Source organism: Folsomia candida, unplaced genomic scaffold (genome assembly GCF_002217175.1).
Source record: "Folsomia candida strain VU population unplaced genomic scaffold, ASM221717v1 Fcan01_Sc011, whole genome shotgun sequence".
Classification (NCBI taxonomy): Eukaryota; Metazoa; Arthropoda; class Collembola; order Entomobryomorpha; family Isotomidae; genus Folsomia; species Folsomia candida.
In genome coordinates this window covers 104,540-124,507 of record NW_019091203.1, presented here as the reverse complement: position 1 = coordinate 124,507, position 19,968 = coordinate 104,540, and the positions used below count along the sequence as shown (strand labels likewise).

The 19,968-nt window shown below is 36.4% G+C and overlaps 2 protein-coding genes across 2 annotated transcripts; both read left to right on the top strand.

The window, feature by feature from the left end:
* Positions 1-6,803: 6,803 nt before the first annotated feature.
* On the top strand, positions 6,804-9,429 carry LOC118436957. The gene is made up of 2 exons (XM_035855678.1): positions 6,804-7,018; positions 8,067-9,429. Exons 1-2 carry the CDS (start codon positions 6,939-6,941, stop codon positions 9,097-9,099), a joined length of 1,113 nt encoding a protein of 370 aa, XP_035711571.1. The 5' UTR covers positions 6,804-6,938; the 3' UTR covers positions 9,100-9,429.
* A 961-nt stretch (positions 9,430-10,390) lies between these two features.
* On the top strand, positions 10,391-11,519 carry LOC118437066 (SID1 transmembrane family member 2-like). Its single transcript, XM_035855843.1, has 3 exons — positions 10,391-10,509; positions 10,581-10,820; positions 11,416-11,519. The coding sequence occupies exons 1-3, from the start codon at positions 10,492-10,494 to the stop codon at positions 11,470-11,472; spliced, it is 315 nt and encodes a 104-aa protein (XP_035711736.1). The 5' UTR covers positions 10,391-10,491; the 3' UTR covers positions 11,473-11,519.
* Positions 11,520-19,968: the final 8,449 nt, after the last annotated feature.

The window sequence follows — 19,968 nt, the reverse complement described above, 5'->3', positions numbered from 1 at the left end:
ATTCCCTAAATTTGGGGTTATTTCTGAAATTATGCTCACTGATGACAATAATTGTTTTTTTCTTGTTCAAAACTTACAGGTTGAATATTTTGACCGTCACTATTTCTCATATAGAGTAACACATTGCAATGATAGTTTTAGTCTTATTAATGTAAAAGATTTAGTAATTCATGATTGTATGGAAATTATGCAAAATTGTAAAGTTAATGGGAATTTTGTATCTGCTCGTCAACGCCTTTAGCTTATTTAAATTTATTAGAAGAATTTTGTATAGTATTACTAAACTGTATAATTAACCATTTAAAATGAATTTAGTGTAATTTGTTAATTTGTTTGTGTAGTAGCAGTGGGATTTTAATATTAAATCAAATAAAACAGTATTTTACAAGCAAAATTATCACTGCAACCTTAATCATTTACAACATACCGGTTATAAAAATCACCGGGTAAAACTTGTCGGTCACCGTTATGGTGTTAATCATCACCAATAAAGTAAAGGAATAGTACGGGAATGTTGTGCATCCGTAGTACATTATGGTGTGGTTGGTATACATTGCGGTGATAATTAACACTGCGCTGAAGATAATCCAATCTAACACCATTCCGGTGTTGATTATAACCAAACCGGTAAAGTCATATACGTCTAAACTTTGGTTATAATCTGGTTACAATTTTTCTGAGAGTGTATAATTAGAGACCCGGCTAAATTTTGTTGCTCCAAAAATTTTAGATGTTACAAAACCAAATATAATTCATGTTGACTCAATTTGAGTTTACTAATTTAGCAAGATAAGCCATAAGTAACACATTCACTTTTAATCTACAATGAAGTTTAGCAGGTTTTTTAAATTTTCTGTCATGATTATATCCATTATTAACCTGAAATTAATAGGAAAAAATTAGCAGTTCAACTTATTCGTTGATTGGCATAATGTGCAACATTTTTCTTTAATGGACTATGAACAGGGACACAGCGGACAAGACAGGTCATAATTAGATACCCGGCCATAATTGGGGACGCGGCTATAATTTTGAAATCTTGGTCACGGTCGAGGTTTTACGGTATACAATTAATTAGAGAGCAACTTATGTAAAATAAATTCGCATGTAGTCACATTTAGTCCAACAGATATTCCTGTAGCTTTCTACATAAATTCGATAAAATCCAGTTTTTTACTTTATTGACTATGAAACATAATTCATAAATATAATTTTCATCATTAGAAGTGCGTGTCATCTTTGGAGAATATTTGGAACACGAGTTTATCTCATGATTGAGAACTCGCGGAGAATTGCAGGAGGGATTTTGGCAAATGGAGAGACGGGACTGGTTATAGTGCCGACTTATGACTTGTATAATTTTCTTTGTCCAATATAATATTATTGTTGATTATCGACTTCATTAACATAAATATGTACTTTAAATAAGTTTTATTGATTTGATTGATTGATATTTATTCAATCTCATCACCCTTTCGGGCTTTTCAATCATAGATTTACATAATATGTAACTCTTCAATTACATATATTATATAATTGAAGTAGTTATTATTACTATAGTAATTTAATAATAAAATGTATAAGTTTGCAATGACCTAACTGTTTGAGAAAAATTCACTGAAAAATGAATTCAAAACATTTTTAGAATTATTGATCAACTTGTAGCAAATTTTTCATTCGTCGATCTACAGAATTTTACACAATCCGTTGTGTCGTCGCAAATTGTACACAACTTTATTTAGAGTGTGTGCATGTATTTAGATAAAAATTTACGTTCAAACTGTATTTTCCTCCTTGTCAAGAAAATTTAGTTATCTAATATCCTTTTAATATCTAATGAATTTATCTGTATTAAAACATACCTAACTGAATTTTTCACCCCAAAACGTACATAAGTAGACAACTAATATAAACTAATTGGACATGCTGCCTCCATGATAAGGCCTCCATGACATTTAAGCACACAATTGGTTCCAAGTATGGATTTACTGATTATAAATTCCATCATTACCAGTCACACTTTTAGACATGAGTGAGCTGGGTTCATTGAAATGCCGACCTTAAGCCCGTTGAACTTGGATTCGTTATACTGCTAAAAGGAAAACAATTAATTAGCGAGGACAACTTTTATTTATGATTACCACGCCTGAGAATCAATTTGCCCCATTTCGTCGTCCTTATCGTCTTGGTTTCAGAGGTCAACGCAGACCAATTTGCCTACGGCGGCTGCGCCAATTTAGGGGATTTTTCGACGCAGCGCGGCGTCTCAATATTGAAGGAGTAGGAAATAAGATTTATCGGTGGCGACTAGGGGTCGCATCCCCGGACCACTTTTTTTATTCCCCGGGGATCGGGGAATCCTCGTTCCCCGGGAAATTCCCCGGGGTTCCCCGCTTTGCCGTATTATTAAATTAGTTGAAATTTGACCATATTTATATTAAAAAAGTAGGTAAATTTGTATTAGTTTTATTTAAATTCAAGTTTATTTATTTTCTTGAAAAAAGAACAAACAAAACTACTACTCGGCAGATCGCTTAAAGTATGATTTCAGGTAGCACAAATCATCCAATGTCGAGTCAGATAGCCTGGACCTAAACTTGTTGCACACATACCCCGACACTGAAAAAGCTCTCTCGGATTCAACACTGGTGGGCTTAACAGTTAGCAAATAATCATAAATTAATGACAAGTTGTAACCTCTAGTCCCACCATCCTCGAAAAGTTTCATTTCCTGCCTCAAAGTCGTAAGAAGGGTCTGAGATTTCTTTGACTTTTCGGTTGTCGGCGGGGTCATAGCTTTCTTCATGATCTCGTTTAGCTCGTCCTTAAAGGTGGCCGCCGCGCTTGGTTGCACCGTGAAGTCTTCATTTGCAGGAGTATCATTCGATTCTTCATCGCCCACCACGGTTCCAATTCTTGTCCGGGTTAGCATTTTCTTCAGGAAATTCTGCACTTCAGTTCGAGTTATAGTGTCAGCGAGTTCTTCATCTTCATTTGCATAGACTCGGTTATGCAAATATCGCAGAACCTTTGTTAGTTCAGTTCTCCTTTCCATAACACGGAATTTAATGGATGACGCCAGTTCGAGTGAAACCGAGGATTTTTGAGCCCGTAGTTTGGAAATTACAAGGTTGAGCGCAGCATCTGTAGTTATTAGATTCGATTCTCGGTTGCAAATGACTTCCACCGCGGCCCGTATTGGCTTCAGTGCTTCCATAACTTGAAATATGTAGTTAAATTCCTGTTCTTCGAAATTGGTGGCTACTCGTAAATCGATAAAAGCTTTCTTAATACAGGTTCGAATTAAATGAAATCTTTCGATCATTGCGGCCAGGCTGTTCCAACGGGTTCGGCAATCAAGGATTAAGTTAAGTTCCTTTTGGAATTCTGACTTCACATAATTTTGAAGGATTTCATTCTTCTTTGGGGATCTGCGAAACATCTTTACAGTAGAACGGATCTTGTCAATTATTGGCTTAAGAATTGGATTTAGTGAAGGAGCATCAGATTCTTCAGTCAAATCAAAATCTGTCTCGGCATTCTCATCATCAGGGGATGCGTACTCTACAAACTCGGACCCCTCGTCGTCACTGAAACTGGAATTTTCATCTATGGCCTGAAATATTAGAAATTGGTTTAAAATTCCTTATCGTATATTCACTAGGGAAGCCGTTGGAGTTCATACCTCTAAATTGTCAGTATCTCCAACGTTTTCTCCTTTGGCATAAAGGACATCAAGCACGGCGAGCTGAATTCCATGAGCAAGACAAAGTTGTTGAAATGTAGGTGCAGCGTCCCTTCCAATCTTTTTCATTACAGATGACCCATCAGTAATAATTGCTACTATATCCTTATGGAGGTTCAATCCGACGCTTGTTATTTTCTCGTCAACAAGTTGCAGGCAATTTTCAGCAGTGGCGGAACCCAGAATCGGCACTAGCCCCAAATTCCAGAATTGTTGTTGTTTTCCAAGAAGTATGACGCTAAGGTACCGTCGATTCCGCATGGATGTCCATTCGTCAAACGTAATACTAAACTTCGTCCCTTGCTCGTTCAACTGCATGATTTCCTTTCTGTCGTTGTCCCTTAGACTTTGGGCAAATTTCCGGACTTTTGATTTGATTGCATTAGGGGAAGAAAGTACTTCAGAAAATCCACGACTTTTCAATCCCGCTCGAATATCATACGAATTTGCCATTACTTGAAAACTTAATCCATCCAGCGCAGCCATCCTAGCGTAGGCAATCTGAAGGGTATCGTGTTTAACTGACAGGTAGTCCGTAATTCGTTTAGATTTTTTAGATGCGTGTTCCCGTTGGCGGCCTGCAAATTTAAATTTCACTTATTAGTAAAAATTTTCATGTAATTAGCTTCCTTGTGTTCAGTATGTAGTACATGTGTTGACATTTATTATCAATATTTATCATACCCGAATCAAGGTCAACGCTGGTTAAATTGATGATATCGAGGTCTACGTTATGTATACGCTTCAGATGATCCCGACATCCCTTAGTTGACCCACCTGAGGTCTTCAGAATTGGTTTTTTACATTCCGGATCCTTGCACTTTGCTGTAGCTCCAGTGGACTCTTTCAAAAAGTAGTGCCAAATTGAATTGACTTGACTGGACTTCCCCGGGACTTCAATGTAATTTGTCTCCGTGATTGAACTCATTTTAATCAGATAAGTCAAACTTGTACAATTAATTAACTAACAGCCAAATAAATACACCGGTAGCTGTTTCATGCGAGAGAGATGGGAAAATAAAGGTTTGAGTTACGCGGATTGATTTTTCTCACGTTTGACCATAGCTAAATTTTCCCCGGAGAGATGACTACTCTGCTTCGGGGAAGCGGCGACGGGGTTCCCCGATCCCCGGGGAATCCCGGACGGGGTTTTCCCGGGGATGCGACCCCTAGTGGCGACGGCGCGTAAAGGAAAATTTCGATCAATTCCTCACCTAAATTTTCCACTAATTGTGAAACTTATGTCAAACCAACTATGGTCAAGGAGGAGGGATAATAGTTGACAGGTACTCAAAAATTGTACTCCTATTTTAATGTTCGCACTATACATAAATACGTTTAGTACCAGGCCAGATCACCCCAACTATTTGCGGATGAAAGCCAATCACCTATAAATAGTTACTTAAGTACTTGACTTGAATGAACGTTCCATCAACGAAAATACTTCATCCAGCATTGGGGCAAAATGAGGTGCAATTCTCCCACTACGAATTTTACACAGAGGCGATAAAATACGGTGAAATATATGTAAATTAAGTAATATATAATCCATTCTACGTATTAATTTCGTTGCTTTTTATTCATTTGATAGGATGACGATGGGACGGTTTATTTAGAAAATTAGACCGGTATAAGACGAAGGTACATAACGCCCTTAAACCTCTCCATTATCAGCCCTTACATACGTTTATGTATAAATAAATAAACCGTAGTAACGTTAGAAGTAGCTCACCCTGTAATAATGATTTGGTTATAACTTGCCCCAAAGGTGCAGAAAAATGCAACAAAATAGATACATAATTTTTTGCAATTATGCACCAATGGTGCAGAAAAATCCAACAAAGTGGATCAATAATTTTTATGCAATGTTGCACCAATGCTGGTGCAGAAAAATTAAACAAAATAGATCAATAATTATTATGCATCGAGAAGGGTCCAAAAATTGTGCATCACTGGTGCAGAATTACCTACCAACGATCAACGATAATTTTGAAAAATTTATGTCAAAATTGTATGATCATTTCTCCCGGATATTCTGCATTATTGGTGCGTTTTGCGTCCTTCCCTCCAATTATTTTGCATCATTTTGTGTTCCCGATTGTTAGATATCAATGGTGCTATTAATTTATTAAAAAATTTGATTCGGTTTGTTCAATACCAATGGTACGCCTAACTTATTCTATAATGGTCAAGGGGATTTTTAAATAGCATCAATTGATGCAAAAATATCGCTAACAGACAGACAGACAGACGGACGGGAATTCAATAGCTCTTATGCTACGCAGGGTGAGCTAATAATGTCACAAATATACCTACATAAAACGGCTTAATGTTACTCTATCCACTTAATTAATTAAAATGCATTTTATTTGCAATTAAAATGCACACCATTTAAATGGTATGCTAGCATGTCAATAAAATTTCGTATTACAATTGCAATCTACGCATTTTTAATGAAACCAACTTAATGACCTTTCACCTCTAAATCATTGACCTCAACAAGGATCAAGCGTGGCTGGAATAATTATCTGTCAATCGATAACTTGTGTACATAAATAAATAACCTGATTGAACGTTCCGATATTCTGATAATACTTATCGTAACTGGTGTTGTAAACTATGTAATTTAGTTTAGTATGACTAAACTGATTAATTGCGCATAAAATAATTATCAGTCACCAGTTATGACAATGCTTGGTGCATTTCGGTTCATCAGATCTAACCTTGAGCTTGACAAACCCAGACGCCTCAATTCTAACTCAAGCTAGTTATATTTTTAAAAATAAAATACCAAAAAATACAAAATAAATAAAAAATCAGGACAGTACGTTGGTAAAAAAATTTTCCAAAATGTTTACCACCACTGGTAAACAGTTTGTTTCGATTGTCCTGTTGCTTTGTGTATTTGACAAGGTCACGTTTTGCGCCCGGCCTGCTCATTCCGTATTGATTGAAGGCTCCATCAATGAGACTAACTCATCTAGCGTTCAGGCAAACGAGGTCAAAATCTTCCACTACGACTTTTACACGGAGGCGACAAAATTTGGAGAAATTTATGTACATAATTTCCTTGATTAATGAATCCTTCTTAATGGGTAATTGTTAATTTGGGTAGGATGACAATGTGACGGTTTATTTGGAGATTGGTGCCGGTAATCTGAATGAGACTTGGGGCGTTGAGGCGTGTCCAATTATGGTAACCGTGGAGTACAATAAGGATAGTTTTTCCGTTCGGTTGCCAATAATTGGTCAATTTACGAATACAAGTGGGAGGTGAGATTTAAAAAAATGGGTAATTATCGAGAGGTTTTCCGATTTGTATTTCTTCTCATTTTTGAATTGTTAAAATACATGTTTTGGAATATATGCATGTAGTGTGCAGGCTTCCTCACTTGGTTGGTTCTGGACGGGCGAAAAAAGGGGCCAGGGTATGCTACCCCGTTTTTTCTGGGTATTGGGGTATTGCGGGTTTTGGAGGGTTCTAGGGTAGCAAATCTGAGCAATATCCACGGGTAGTCGGGGTAGTCTGGGTTTTCAACTTTTAAAAAATATGATAACACAGGGTATTGCTAGCAATTCTATTACTTATTAAAATATAATTAATAAGCAGTTTTATTGCGAAATTACTGAAAAACTGATTTTTTTCATTAATTTCTGAACTTAATACATGAGACACTGACTCAACTTGCCCCCAAAACCCCGACTACTCGCAAAACCCAGGTAAAACCCCGGGGTATGTGTTTTCAATAGCAAAACCCCGGGGTTCTCCATACCCTGAAAGGGGCAGTAAAATCATGTTTCCAAAAATCGGCCAAAAAATGACACCTGCTTTTAAGGATGAAAATATTACTTTAAAATAATATTTAATATTTTGACAAAGTACAAACGCGTCCATTATTTTTCTGTTTCACAAGTCGATTGTCTGTTCCAAATTCAATTTTAAGTGAATGGAGCAAACAAACGGTTAGTCAAACGGATGTTGCTCTCGTTTTGTAAAATCGAAAACTTTCGCGTTTTTACTTTATCAAAATATTAAATATTATTTTAAAGTAATATTTTCATCATAAAAAGCAGTTGTCATTTTTTGGCCAATTTTTGGAAACATGATTTTACTGGCCCCTTCTTCGCCGTTGAGAACCGGCCAAGGGAGGAAGCCTGATAGCATGTCATCAAAAAACGGGAATTTTTTTTACCCACTATCCACCAGTTACTTATCGATCCCATGGTAGCGTTAACACGGATAATAAATATGATCGAACCAAAACCATTAAGCCATCTTTTTGTTTGCATAGTTTATTGACTTTCCCAAACTTACAATTAGTGATCATCCCCTTAGTCGTCCCCGCACCGGCGTGGATTTGGCAGGACCACTATTTTTGAAAAATGGACAGAAAGTGTGGATTTGTTTGTTTACTTGTGCAGTGTACCGCTGTGTACATCTTGAGCTGGTCACTGCACTCAGTACGGAGGCGTTTTTATTGGCATTAGAGCGGTTCATCTCAAGACGGGGTCGACCTACAACGCTCTACAGTGACAATGGCACGAATTTCGTGGGTGCCGCCAACCTGTTTAAAGGAATGGATTGGAAAAGGATTGTGAAAGAAACCGGAAACAGAAGAATCCAGTGGAAGTTCAACCCTCCCACGGCAAGCTGGTGGGGAGGGTGGTGGGAACGCCTAGTGAGAAATGTGAAGGACTTGTTGAAGAGAATGTTGGGGAGCCGTAGATTGGACTATGACCAGCTCCAATCTTGTGTGTGTTCGGTGGAGGCGGTCGTCAATGGAAGACCTCTGACCTATGTCACAGAGAATGGTGGTGACTTGGTGCCTCTCACTCCTGCAATGTTCCTGCAAGAGATTAAGAGCAGCGCCTTCCCAGAAGCAGAATTATTGTCAGGAGACGAATTACGGAAGAAGTCGAGGGGAATTGTCGTCCTGAGAGAGGAATTGAGGTCGAGATTCCGGAAAGAGTATTTATCTCTCCTTGTGCAAAAGTCAAGCGAGAGAAAGTTGGAAGATTTGCGCGTTGGGGATGTGGTCCTTGTGGGCGCTGATGGGAAGAAGAGGCTGGACTGGCCTATGGCGAAGATTGTGGAGTTCCTGCCAGGAAAAGATGGAAAAGTCAGGCTCGCGAGAGTGAAGACGTTGAACGAAATCGGGATTCGACCACTGCAGCGGCTTTACCCACTGGAAGTCTCATCGGAAGTGGAAGCCGAGACTTTGAAACCGGAAGTGATAGTGAGAGCAGTGCAAGAAGCTCTGAAGACGACGACAGAATTGGAACCAGTCCAGAGAACGAGACAAGGACGAGAAGTAAAGAAGCCCGTGCGTTTTGGAAGTGTTTTATTTATGTAAATATTGATGTAATATGTATGTATGTTCTTTTGTTTCCACAAAAGAGGTGGGAGAATGTTAAAAGCTGTATGTATGAATTTTTATGTAAAAAGTTAAGGAGACAAAGTGTCTCAAATTCCCAGATTTGAAAGGAGCGGTGTGATTGGATTGGAGGTTATTCTTTATTCTTTTTAGTGTGTTAAGTATATGGAGAGCACGCCGTTCTTTTTACTTACCAAGCAGACACGCAGTAGTGAAGGTGTGGAATTTTAAGTCGTGAAAGTAGTTATTTTTGGGTTGACAATTAGCCAGTAAAATTGTTTAATAAAGTAGTAGTTTGTTTGTTATTTAACAATACGACCTCTGAAAGTGTATTATTTCCATCAACGAATAATAATACGTTATATTTCACATTAGAAAGGGCTCTTATTAACTTCAACCGAGACACATTAAGTAGAAGCGTTTTCTCGGGTAGAGATTAGTCGGGCGTTCTACAATAGGGCTATAAATAGAGGTTTTACGGTAATTATGAATAGATTTATTTATTTAAAGGCATTATTTTTTAGAGAGATCATAACATAAATTTTTCTCTCTAGCTTCATCATCTTCTTCGCACTGGGGGCAATATCACTTCTGCAAGTCTTCATCGTCATCCAGCCAGATGAGATGAAAATAGTCGTGACCGTTATCCAGGGCATAATTTGTGTCGTAGTTTGCGTCTGTCGATGGAAAAGTTGTGATGGTAAGAAAGGCAATAATTCACGTAATGTCTCGTAATACAGAAATTCGTAATTTATGAATTTATGAATTATGCATCATAAACTATGAATTTATGAAGTGCGTAATTTATGAATGGTCCTATGGAGACTAGTCCTTTAATGTTTTTTCCTATTTGTATATCCAAACAATATCTAAATCTATGGTTTGTATCTTAAACTTTAAAATTAAGTTAGACCCTTTCTTCCCTAAATATTCATGTCTTATAGATAAAAGGGTCTAATATAAAATACAAACCATAGTGCCGACAGCTCATGACCTTAAATGACTTTAAATTAATCGGACAGGGTCCAACTCAACATCGATAGTTTTGGAGCAACTGGTCAGCATTCTGGTTCAAATAGCTGTTGGAGTGGCTGCCTGGGAAATGTCTTTGTGGGTGTCGACCTACATTTTATACATTTTTATATCCAACGTCCTCGTCTACCTAAATTCTCCGATAGTGTCCTACTTTTGGAAGGTACGTCAGCTTATTACAAATTCTCGAAAGACTATGTAGCTATCTGCAACCAAAAAATTATCTAAAAGTTTTCGCCGTTTTCTAAGTTCATGTTTTCAAATATTGGAGAAATCCAGACGAATTAAATCAGTACCCTGCACGATGAATTTGCTATGTTTCGGATTGGTTTTTGATGCATGGTTTCATGTCTTAGGGTATGTTTTGAAATTCGTCCTATCGTGTAATTTCAGATGTTAATTGTATGCTTACTTGCATATTATTTCAGGCCGACCAACCGACCAGGAAGAGGACTTTGCGTCTCATCCGCCGCCCTTTGGTGTATCTCTTCTGCGGCGTTGTGCTCATGGGAGTGGGGATGTACTACTTCGCGTTTCCCGAGTCACAATGGAATCTTAGTCCGGCGTACTCACGAGAATTAAATGCGAATTACGAATTCCTGGACTTTTATGACAAGCACGACATTTGGCATTTCTGTTCAGCCATTGGACTCTATTGCCTCCTTATGGTGAGTTGAGCACATTGAAAACGGAGGTCCCCCAGCGGGTCGTGTTATATTTTGACGCAATTGGGGTCAATCAATCACAATTTAATTAATGTCAAATTAATTGGATTATTTATAAATTAGTTAGATGTGTAAGGTTGATAAGTAATTGGGATATTGAGATATTGATACTCTTGACATCTTTTAGTAAGCTATGTTGTGGATAAAGGGTTTTGCTTGGCTCACCTTTATCGACCATGGCTGTTAAATTCAGTAATATTAACTCGTTCAAAATTAATTCATTTTCAAAATTGTGGAAAAGATCGCCCATTTTTTTATGTATTCATTTGTTCTAACTTAAAAAATGAGAAAGGTGAAGTATGTATTTACTTATATTGAGGGTATTCATTACTTCTTCGTATCCTTAGTATTCTTCGTGTCGTAAAATAACTCACGACGCTTACGAGATTTTGTAAGCGTCGTAAGATTTCCTTATCAAAAATCACGTTGCTACGCTTTCGATTATTACGAAACCCGACCCCTTGTTTTATCTTCGTAAGCTATTTTACAATACTAAGGATACGAAGAAATAACGAATACCCTCATTGAACTATTTCAGATCCTTTTAGGAATGCGTGACACCGGAATTTTGGAAAACGTGGGAATTAGATTTTGACTTATGAAGCAATAAAATTTTAAGATTGTTCATCTTTGAAATTTTTAACCCCTTCCAGCTATTCAGTTCAAAATTATTGTTATATCATTAAAGACTGTTATTTAAAAAAATCTGAAAATGTGCGAGTTTAATTACTTTTCAAAATAACGATTGTGCCATTTAATTTACATATACGACGATTTGCTATGCATGCATTTCTTAGAAATCAACGCGAATCAGAGTAGAATCGATTGGATACTTTTTTGAATCCATCCGAACTGAATTCGAATATTTTATGTTAAAAAAATATCCAAACGGAACCGAATGATTTGAATTCGGTTCGGATGGATACATTATCCAAAAATTCAAATGTAATATCTGGACCAGTTTTCGACCCCCAAATTGCAACAGTACAACACTAAAAAAATCCGGTACAACTAATGGTAATCCATTACAACTGAAATTTTGATAATTTATTCACCCCCTGAATTTTACTGTGATACTTACAATTTGCAAACACTGCTGTCCAATTATAACACAGTCAGCTTCATGTCATGAAAATTGCCACAAGTTTTTGCAAATAAAATTTTGTCAGTTTATCAACACACAATGTTACCTTGATTTATATAACGATCACTGTCAAATGCATGCTTAATATCTTTATTTCATTCGAATATTACGATGTAAATTTTTAAAACTTTTACAATTCACAAATTATAACGATAAATAAATATATTATTATAAATTTTACTTTGAAATTTCTTATCATAAATTTTTGGCGTTATTGTATTCTAATTATTCTTTCAAATATTCAAGAAAAATGTTATTCAACCATTTAATATAAACAAATTCTCTTTTGAGGTGTATTCACCTATAAACGGAATTTATGTTTCAGTTGCTAATATTTGTTTTCTGTATATAATTAAGAAGGTCAACCAGACGCCAAAACAGGTCAGCATGCCTGCACCATACCCAACACTACACCACACCCACCATTTTTTCGTTACTCTTTTTCTTCCACATTTACATAATAGTGCTATATTCCGTTACCTCGATACTCGGTAAGATACCTATATACGGAGTTTTCTCTTCCGTTCTAAGGAGAGTAGGTATGTAACTGTGTCGCCGTACCCGAGTTTACAGAGAAACAGAAGTAGAGTTTCGCAGCCAAACTCTACCCAGCAAAACCAGCAAGCAAAGAAGAAATCATCATCCAGAAGATCCTGATCAGAATTCTACACAGAACTGCAGTTTAGGTTTAGGCTAGGTTAGTTAACGATATGTAAGTTAGACTAGCTTGTATACAGAATGATTGAATAAAGCTCACTTCATGATAATCCTCGTCAGAAGGTACTTGACGGGATACTTGAATAAATACTTGGATTAGCTTGGTTGCATTTACTATGTTTCACCCGATTTCATGACCTAGAAACCCAGAACGCTCTGACCAATCACAACGCTACATATATCGGGATTTAGTCTTTTCTCTTCGATATGGTTCAACGACGAATCGTAAAACTTCAAAATTTCAGCAAATAATGTGTCATGCATTACCAAAGCATCACACGTCATTACGATATTCGATACACAGTCTTGTAATGTTAAGTTTTATACTGAAAGAATACGTCTTAAAGTAAAGAACCATGATTTCTGTAGAAAGTTATTTACATTGACCCTTTACATAATCGCAAAGAAATTATAGATTACGTGATGGAGGGATCAATTAATTCGGTAGTTATGTTTGATGATTGTTCCACCTGGGCAGGTGTAAACTTCATACTGGAGTTTTGGATAAGGAAATCTACCTACTTATAACCCAGTGCGATTATTTATTTCGTCAACATACTAGATTAATGTTTATTAATTGCGCCCACACCGTCATACATGAAAATGGTAGGGAGCTTTCACAGGTGAGTCAACGTTAATTAAACTAGACTAGCGGGAAATCCGCAACATTCTGACAGTAATCCCATTTTGTGCTTATAGTTTGAGTTCAAATGACATTCACCTAAGTTCATTTACATCATATTTACCACTACCAAGGTAAATAAACAGTGCGTCATAAATTATTTAATTGCCAATAACAAAAGTGCGTATAAATCAGGGAATCTTAGAAAAATCAGCTATGTCCCTGCAGGGAAGGGGCTGCCACTAACAAAAATGTGCTTTAATTCCCATATTCTATATTCTCTATTTGGTACATATCTTGGTAACTATTTGGTAACCCATAACAATCAGTGAACAGAAGTATGATGTTTGGACAGGAGATGTAAGCAAAATAATCGTCCTCTACAAAGTCGAGGTTGATTGAGATTGAGATTAAGTTGAGTCTTAAGTTGACTTGTGAAAAGGAAGATATACCAGTACTTCCCTTAAACTTGGCGTCCCTCTGCACTAATTTTTCATAATAAAACTTCTTATAATCATTGTATTGTTACCAGAGGCATTTTCTGTACAATCCTCAGTAGAAAGAATGGTTAAGGAATTTTTTAAATGGTCCAAACATCTGAAATTGTATCAAGGCCAATGAGACCCAGGATAAAGGCTGCCACAATGATAAATTTCGACATTTGTGAAATTAATTATAACTTTATTATCCGCCCACTATCGTCTTCTTCCACAAGACACCCAATTGTACATACTTATATATCATCGAATTAAGATTAACGTCATACGCCGATTCATTTTACGCGCCGCCGCCGAAAAATTTGATTTCCTATTCCTTTAACATTGCGACGCCGCGCCGCGCCGGCAACGCCGCCGAAAAATCGCCAAAAACTGGCGCCGCCGCCGCCGAAAATTTGTCGGCGTCGACCTCTGATTAGTTAGCACAAAATGCAACTTCGACGACGATATATTTCAGACTTTTTCAACCGATTTTTAAGAATGGTGAAAAGCAAATTGTGCTTAGTTTCACATGCTAACATACATATCGTCGTTGAAGGATGGAAAAGAGCTATTGCCATTTTGTGTTAAATAAGGAAAGAGCCTTCTCCATTCGTCGTCGTCGTCGTCGTCGTCGTCCATTCGTCAAATAAAAAAGGGCCCTTCTCCAAACTCCGAGTTTTTCCAGGAGAGTGAGAAACAACAAGCAATCTGAAAGTGTGAAATCAACTCTAACAAATATTTATTTCGAGAAGCATATAACTTGTTAAAAAAGATAATAATCGCGAAATAAGTTTATGTTAGCTAGAGTTGATTATTATCATTCTTAACAAATTATATACTTCTCAAATTAAATATGACACGACGTATATACAAATTAGGTATGTGGCCACTTATCATAAATGATAACTTTTTGGGATCACTGATTTGAGATTTAGGAGGTCTTTAAATTTTCTTAACATTATCTTTTGACTTAATAATTTATAATCAGGCTCAACAATTGACATCTGCTGATTTTTCTTCTATATGTTCAGTTTTCCTCGCCGTTTTTATGCCCCAATGTTTTTCTTTCAGCCAAGCCATAAATTGAAGTCATTTATTCTAATTTTCACTCAAGTATATTTTTCTTCTAATAACTGGTTGGCGACTTGGTAATTTAAATGACAGCTTATGATTGGTCCTCGGACCAGACATGGCAATCTTTACATGGAAATCATTACATTGCAATTTTTACATGGCGGTGACTTACATTGTTTATCCTTACATAGCCTTATCACTACATAGCACGATCACTACATGGCATGTCTTTACATAACATTATGCTTACATAACATCATCCTTACATTGCATGAAAGCTACATATCATCTTCATTACACATATACATGTTTCAACTGTGTTATGACACACTCATTCCATGAACCAAGGTGTTAATATTATTTGGTGTCAAACATAATATATAAAAGTATTAACAATTATATTCAAACCTATCAGGACAGGTTTTGCTTAGCCAAAGGATTGATTAGTAAACCCCCGTTTGTCAATACACTCTTAAAAACCTGGTGTTAATCGTCACCGAACGGAGTGCATATTTGACTCGACCAAATGGTGATAATGTTTTTCGCCGCATGGTGAGAAACGTTGTTCGCATGGTGACAAATTGTCACTGGCTGGTGTTAACTTTACAACCGTTAGGTGAGACACACATTATTACCGCACGGTGACGTCACATATGCACTCGTTCGGTGACGATTAACACCAGGTCTTTAAGAGTGTAGTTTTCTGAAAAATTTTGTGCTACTATTTTGCACTAATTATTACATTACCTAGCATCAATTCTTCGTATTGCTTGGCTCCAAATTCTAAAAATATTTGCTATCCTTTACCCTTAAATACTTCCCGTGATCAGTGGAGGTCGCCCATACAAAAATTTCGAAATTCAACCCTCCTATATGCAAGAATTTGAACAAGAATCACTGTTCCAAATTTCAGCTTTTCAAGTTAATTTCTGAAAATCGGTGGGGGTCAGCCCATAAAATTTTCATACCTATGAAAATGTTTCTAATATTTCAACTCATAATCTTCCATTAAGAGCCATAAGCAACTTCCATGTAAAATTACAGCTCGATATGACGGTTTTGATGGATTAGACAACCAAACCGCTGTAGGACCGTTTGGTTGGATTTAATTTACCTCAGAAAATTGTGGAACTACTTTCACGCAGGTTTGCAAGGTCTGAAAAATAGTGCACTGTTTTTAAGAATTTAAATTGAGAATGACTAAAAAGCCATTTTTCTTATTATTTGGTCGAATTGAGTTTTTATTTGGCTTTATACGTGCACATTTGCTGACAGATTCGAAGGGAATATGCTATGAAATGATAAAGCTATGTAATGATAATGCTATGTAATAATAAAGCCATGCAGAGATAATGCTATGTAATGATAATGTGTTATAAGGATTGCAATGTAAAAATTGCAATGTAATGATTGCCATGCAGGGATGGGCAATCCCAACAATTTCGATGGATTACGGATTACACATTAATTAATTTAAAAATTATCAGGGGATTACTGGATTGGGATTACTTTGTTTCTGAAATAATGTGGATTACTTGTTGGATTACTGGGATAAATTAATGACGTGGATTACGGATTACGGATTACAGTAATCAGATTACGGATTATTATCTGGATTACAAAAATCTATATTTATGTATTAAGGGGTGAAGAGAAGCGAAATCCCTTTATGGAAAAGTGTTGTCCGCCGGTCTGTATAACTTTAGAACGGTTTCGAATTTCAACATGCGGTTTTCGCCTACAGGTTTCTAATTTTTGACGTACGGATGAGTTCGAAAATGGGAATTGTATGTCATAAGGTCACGGCGTCACGGTGATGATGTCACAGGTCAAATATGCCAATTTTTTTGTTTTGGCTGTTTTAGACGTAGTTTCGGGCGAGGATTACAAAAATCTTCATAGTTTTGACGTGACATGACAGAGTGACCACGTCGACGACGCCAAAGTCGGAAATGTCGAATTTAGGGTTTAGAGTTTTGGGTGGAGATTTCAAAAATAAAATCTTGACATAGTTTTGGCATGTCATGACCGCGTGACCGTCTCGCTCCACCTCTTTGCTGCATTTCGTTTGCAACGGTTTATTCTGAATAGCGTCACACTTATATTTCATGATGAGGATTAGTTCAAAAAACAAGAGCTTTGAATGATTCATCCGACAGCCGGTTTCTTAGGGCAGACAAAATTGTGTTGTAGTAAATAGAGCCCTCATAATTGTTCCAAAATTCTCCATACTTTGCACCTAAGTGCAAGATGGAGCTGTCATACCGTTTACAGGAGCAAAGTAATCCAACAAAGTAATCCGTAATCTGATTACATTTTCCAATTTCGTAAATTGGGGATTACGGATTACACATAATTTCGAGACCTAGTTAGGATTACGGACTACGGATTACTTTAAACTGTGAATTTTTCGTGGATTACTGGATTACGGATTACATTCAATGTAATCTGATTACTTAATCTGATTAAAGTAATCCTGGGATTGCCCATCCCTGTTGCCATGAAACGATTGCCATGTACGGTCCGCAAATCCTTATGATTTAATAAACAACGCTGCTCAATTATTTACTTCCCTTGAATTGGAAGAGATTCGCTCGACTCGAGTCGGGCGGAATCATATGTAAACACCGAATGCATCAACTTTCCGATTTTTTTCTCGTCGATAATTAATTTAAATAAATATGTGTGATATATTTTCTGATAAATTAGACCATGCGGATTCTGAATTTTCAAAAATCGCAGATTGTCCCTTAAGTGGAGAAGGCCCCTTTTTTATTTGACGACGAATGGCAATAGCTCTTTCCTTATTTAACACAAAGTGGAGAAGGCTCTTTCCTTATTTAACACAGAATGGCAATAGCTCTTTTCCATCCTTCAACGACGATATCTTAAAATTTAAGAGGATACCGACTCGCAGGAAGTGACAGTACTTAAATAAGTACTGTCATATCTAAAATCATAAGTTTAGCTAATAATATTATTAGCTAAACTTATGATTTTAGATAGAAGAGAGGTTACTTGGTGCAGTTGGATAATTTTAATAATTTAGCGGCAATGTGAGACGGATGAAAGCTTGTCAGGGGCGCCCACGGCAGATAGGTTAATTCGGAGTGGAATCTGACAGCCAGGCAGCGATGCGGGTGCGAGAGGCGAGTGAATTCGGAAATTTTCCATTACGTTCATGATGAGGATGAGGTTTTCATTAATTACATCTGTATCAAAATAGAGAAATTTGGCAGTTAAGTACACTCTAAATAATTCTTATGGCCGTTACAAATTGTGTAACAATGCGGACTAAATAATTGTAACAATGTGTAGGGTAATTAACAAAATCTTGTAAAAAGCTTAAATAAATTTTCTAACGTATATGTATACATAAAAATTAGTCACACAAATTACTTACCACCAACTAATTTAATTGTTCCATCGCATTCTTTGCCTGGTATTTTATGTACGGATTAATTTGTTACGAGCAGAATTTTCTGTATTATGTAAATATAGAGCCAGGATTAATTTTCAATTTTCGTAGGTATGCAAAATTATTAAGTTTGCTGTTGCTAAAGAAATATGTAGGTACATAATTACCGTAAATGGATTAATTAATTCCAGCACATTTTGGATGTGAAGAACTCCGAAGTATTGTATATTTTCGATCGGTCGCTTATTTGATTCGTAATGAGGGGGGCATAATTTTCTGTAACATATAACCAGAATTAATTTCAGATTTATGTCAAATTAAAAAAATGTACAACTATCTAATGAAAAATTTAAATTTCCTTTTATTAGTCATGAAATGTGTAAATAATTACCGCAAAAATATTAAATTATTTCTGCACATTTTAGCCGAGGTATTTACATATGGATTGTTTTGTAATTTTGTGCGAGAAGGACCGTGTTGTTTTTAAAATTCAGGATAAATTTTGTGTAATATAAAGACAGAATTTATTCCACATTAATGAATATAATTTGATATTTATCCCAAGAAATATTATATTTCTTCGCATCTAAAAAAAATGAACACGCACAACTCGTATGAAAGTCATAAATGAAAATTCAATCATTTTAACATATTAGAATCGAGCTGTCAAAAATTTGCACATTTCTTGAGAAATAAATTTTTCGCAGGTCTGTTTTTTTGATGGTATTATTATGTAAGATGACAATTGTATAATTCTCTTCTTTAAATTGATGATTTAGGCCTTCTTGTGCTAAACTTTTGCATGTCCATGAAGTATTAAAGCGTTTGGTTATAAAGTACGTTTACGAAACGGTAGTATCCGAAAGAAAGAATTATTTGAAGTGGCAAATTTCTTGGATGGTTCAAATAACTAGGAAGAATTATTTTGTGAAAAATTACGACAAATATTAGTCTGTTCATTAGAAGAAGATTTCAAAATTGGAATGACTACATAATGCAAGGAATCTTTTATTTACAACAATTTTACTTGGTTGCTATGGTTACACGATATAAATATGCAAGAAATCCAACTCTCCTCGGAATTTAAAAGATCAACTTTCATTCGTATACTGTAAACCTCCATAGTTGAGATCAAGAACAAAATAGATGAGTGGGACAACAAGATTCGCAAAATAGAGAAAGACAATACAAAACATGCAAATCTAATCGAAGCACAGGGGAAAACAATTGCGACGCAAAAAGTACGAATTGACTCGCTGGAGAAAACGGTAGACGAAATAGCTAGCCGAATGAATGAGAACAACATCGTTATTCAAGGGCTAGACGTTACAGGGCAGACACACCCAATTGATCAAGTCATGGCAATATTCAACCGGTTGGGGGGCCATGAACCGAAAGTCAGCTCATTTAAAAACATTGGATCTGCAAATAAGAAAGTACTAGTTAAATTTACTAATCCCAGTGACCCTATATTTTTAACAAGGAATGCAGCCAGGCTCCGCGCTCGTGGAATTATTGTTGAAAAGGACCTCCCACCACGGCTTAGGGAAATAAGGCACACCCTATTGCGTCGCAGAAGGGAGCTAATAGACAAAAAACTTGCCTCCACAGTGAAAGTATATGAATCGTCCTTGCTG

Bases quoted from the DNA above. Each gene is read 5' to 3' on its own strand.
- LOC118436957 (XM_035855678.1), top strand. From the start codon at position 6,939: ATGGTAACCGTGGAGTACAATAAGGATAGTTTTTCCGTTCGGTTGCCA. The intron at 7,019-8,066 runs GTGAGATTTAAA...ACTTACAATTAG, and splicing joins TTTACGAATACAAGTGGGAG to TGATCATCCCCTTAGTCGTC.
- LOC118437066 (XM_035855843.1), top strand. The intron at 10,821-11,415 runs GTGAGTTGAGCA...GAACTATTTCAG, and splicing joins GACTCTATTGCCTCCTTATG to ATCCTTTTAGGAATGCGTGA.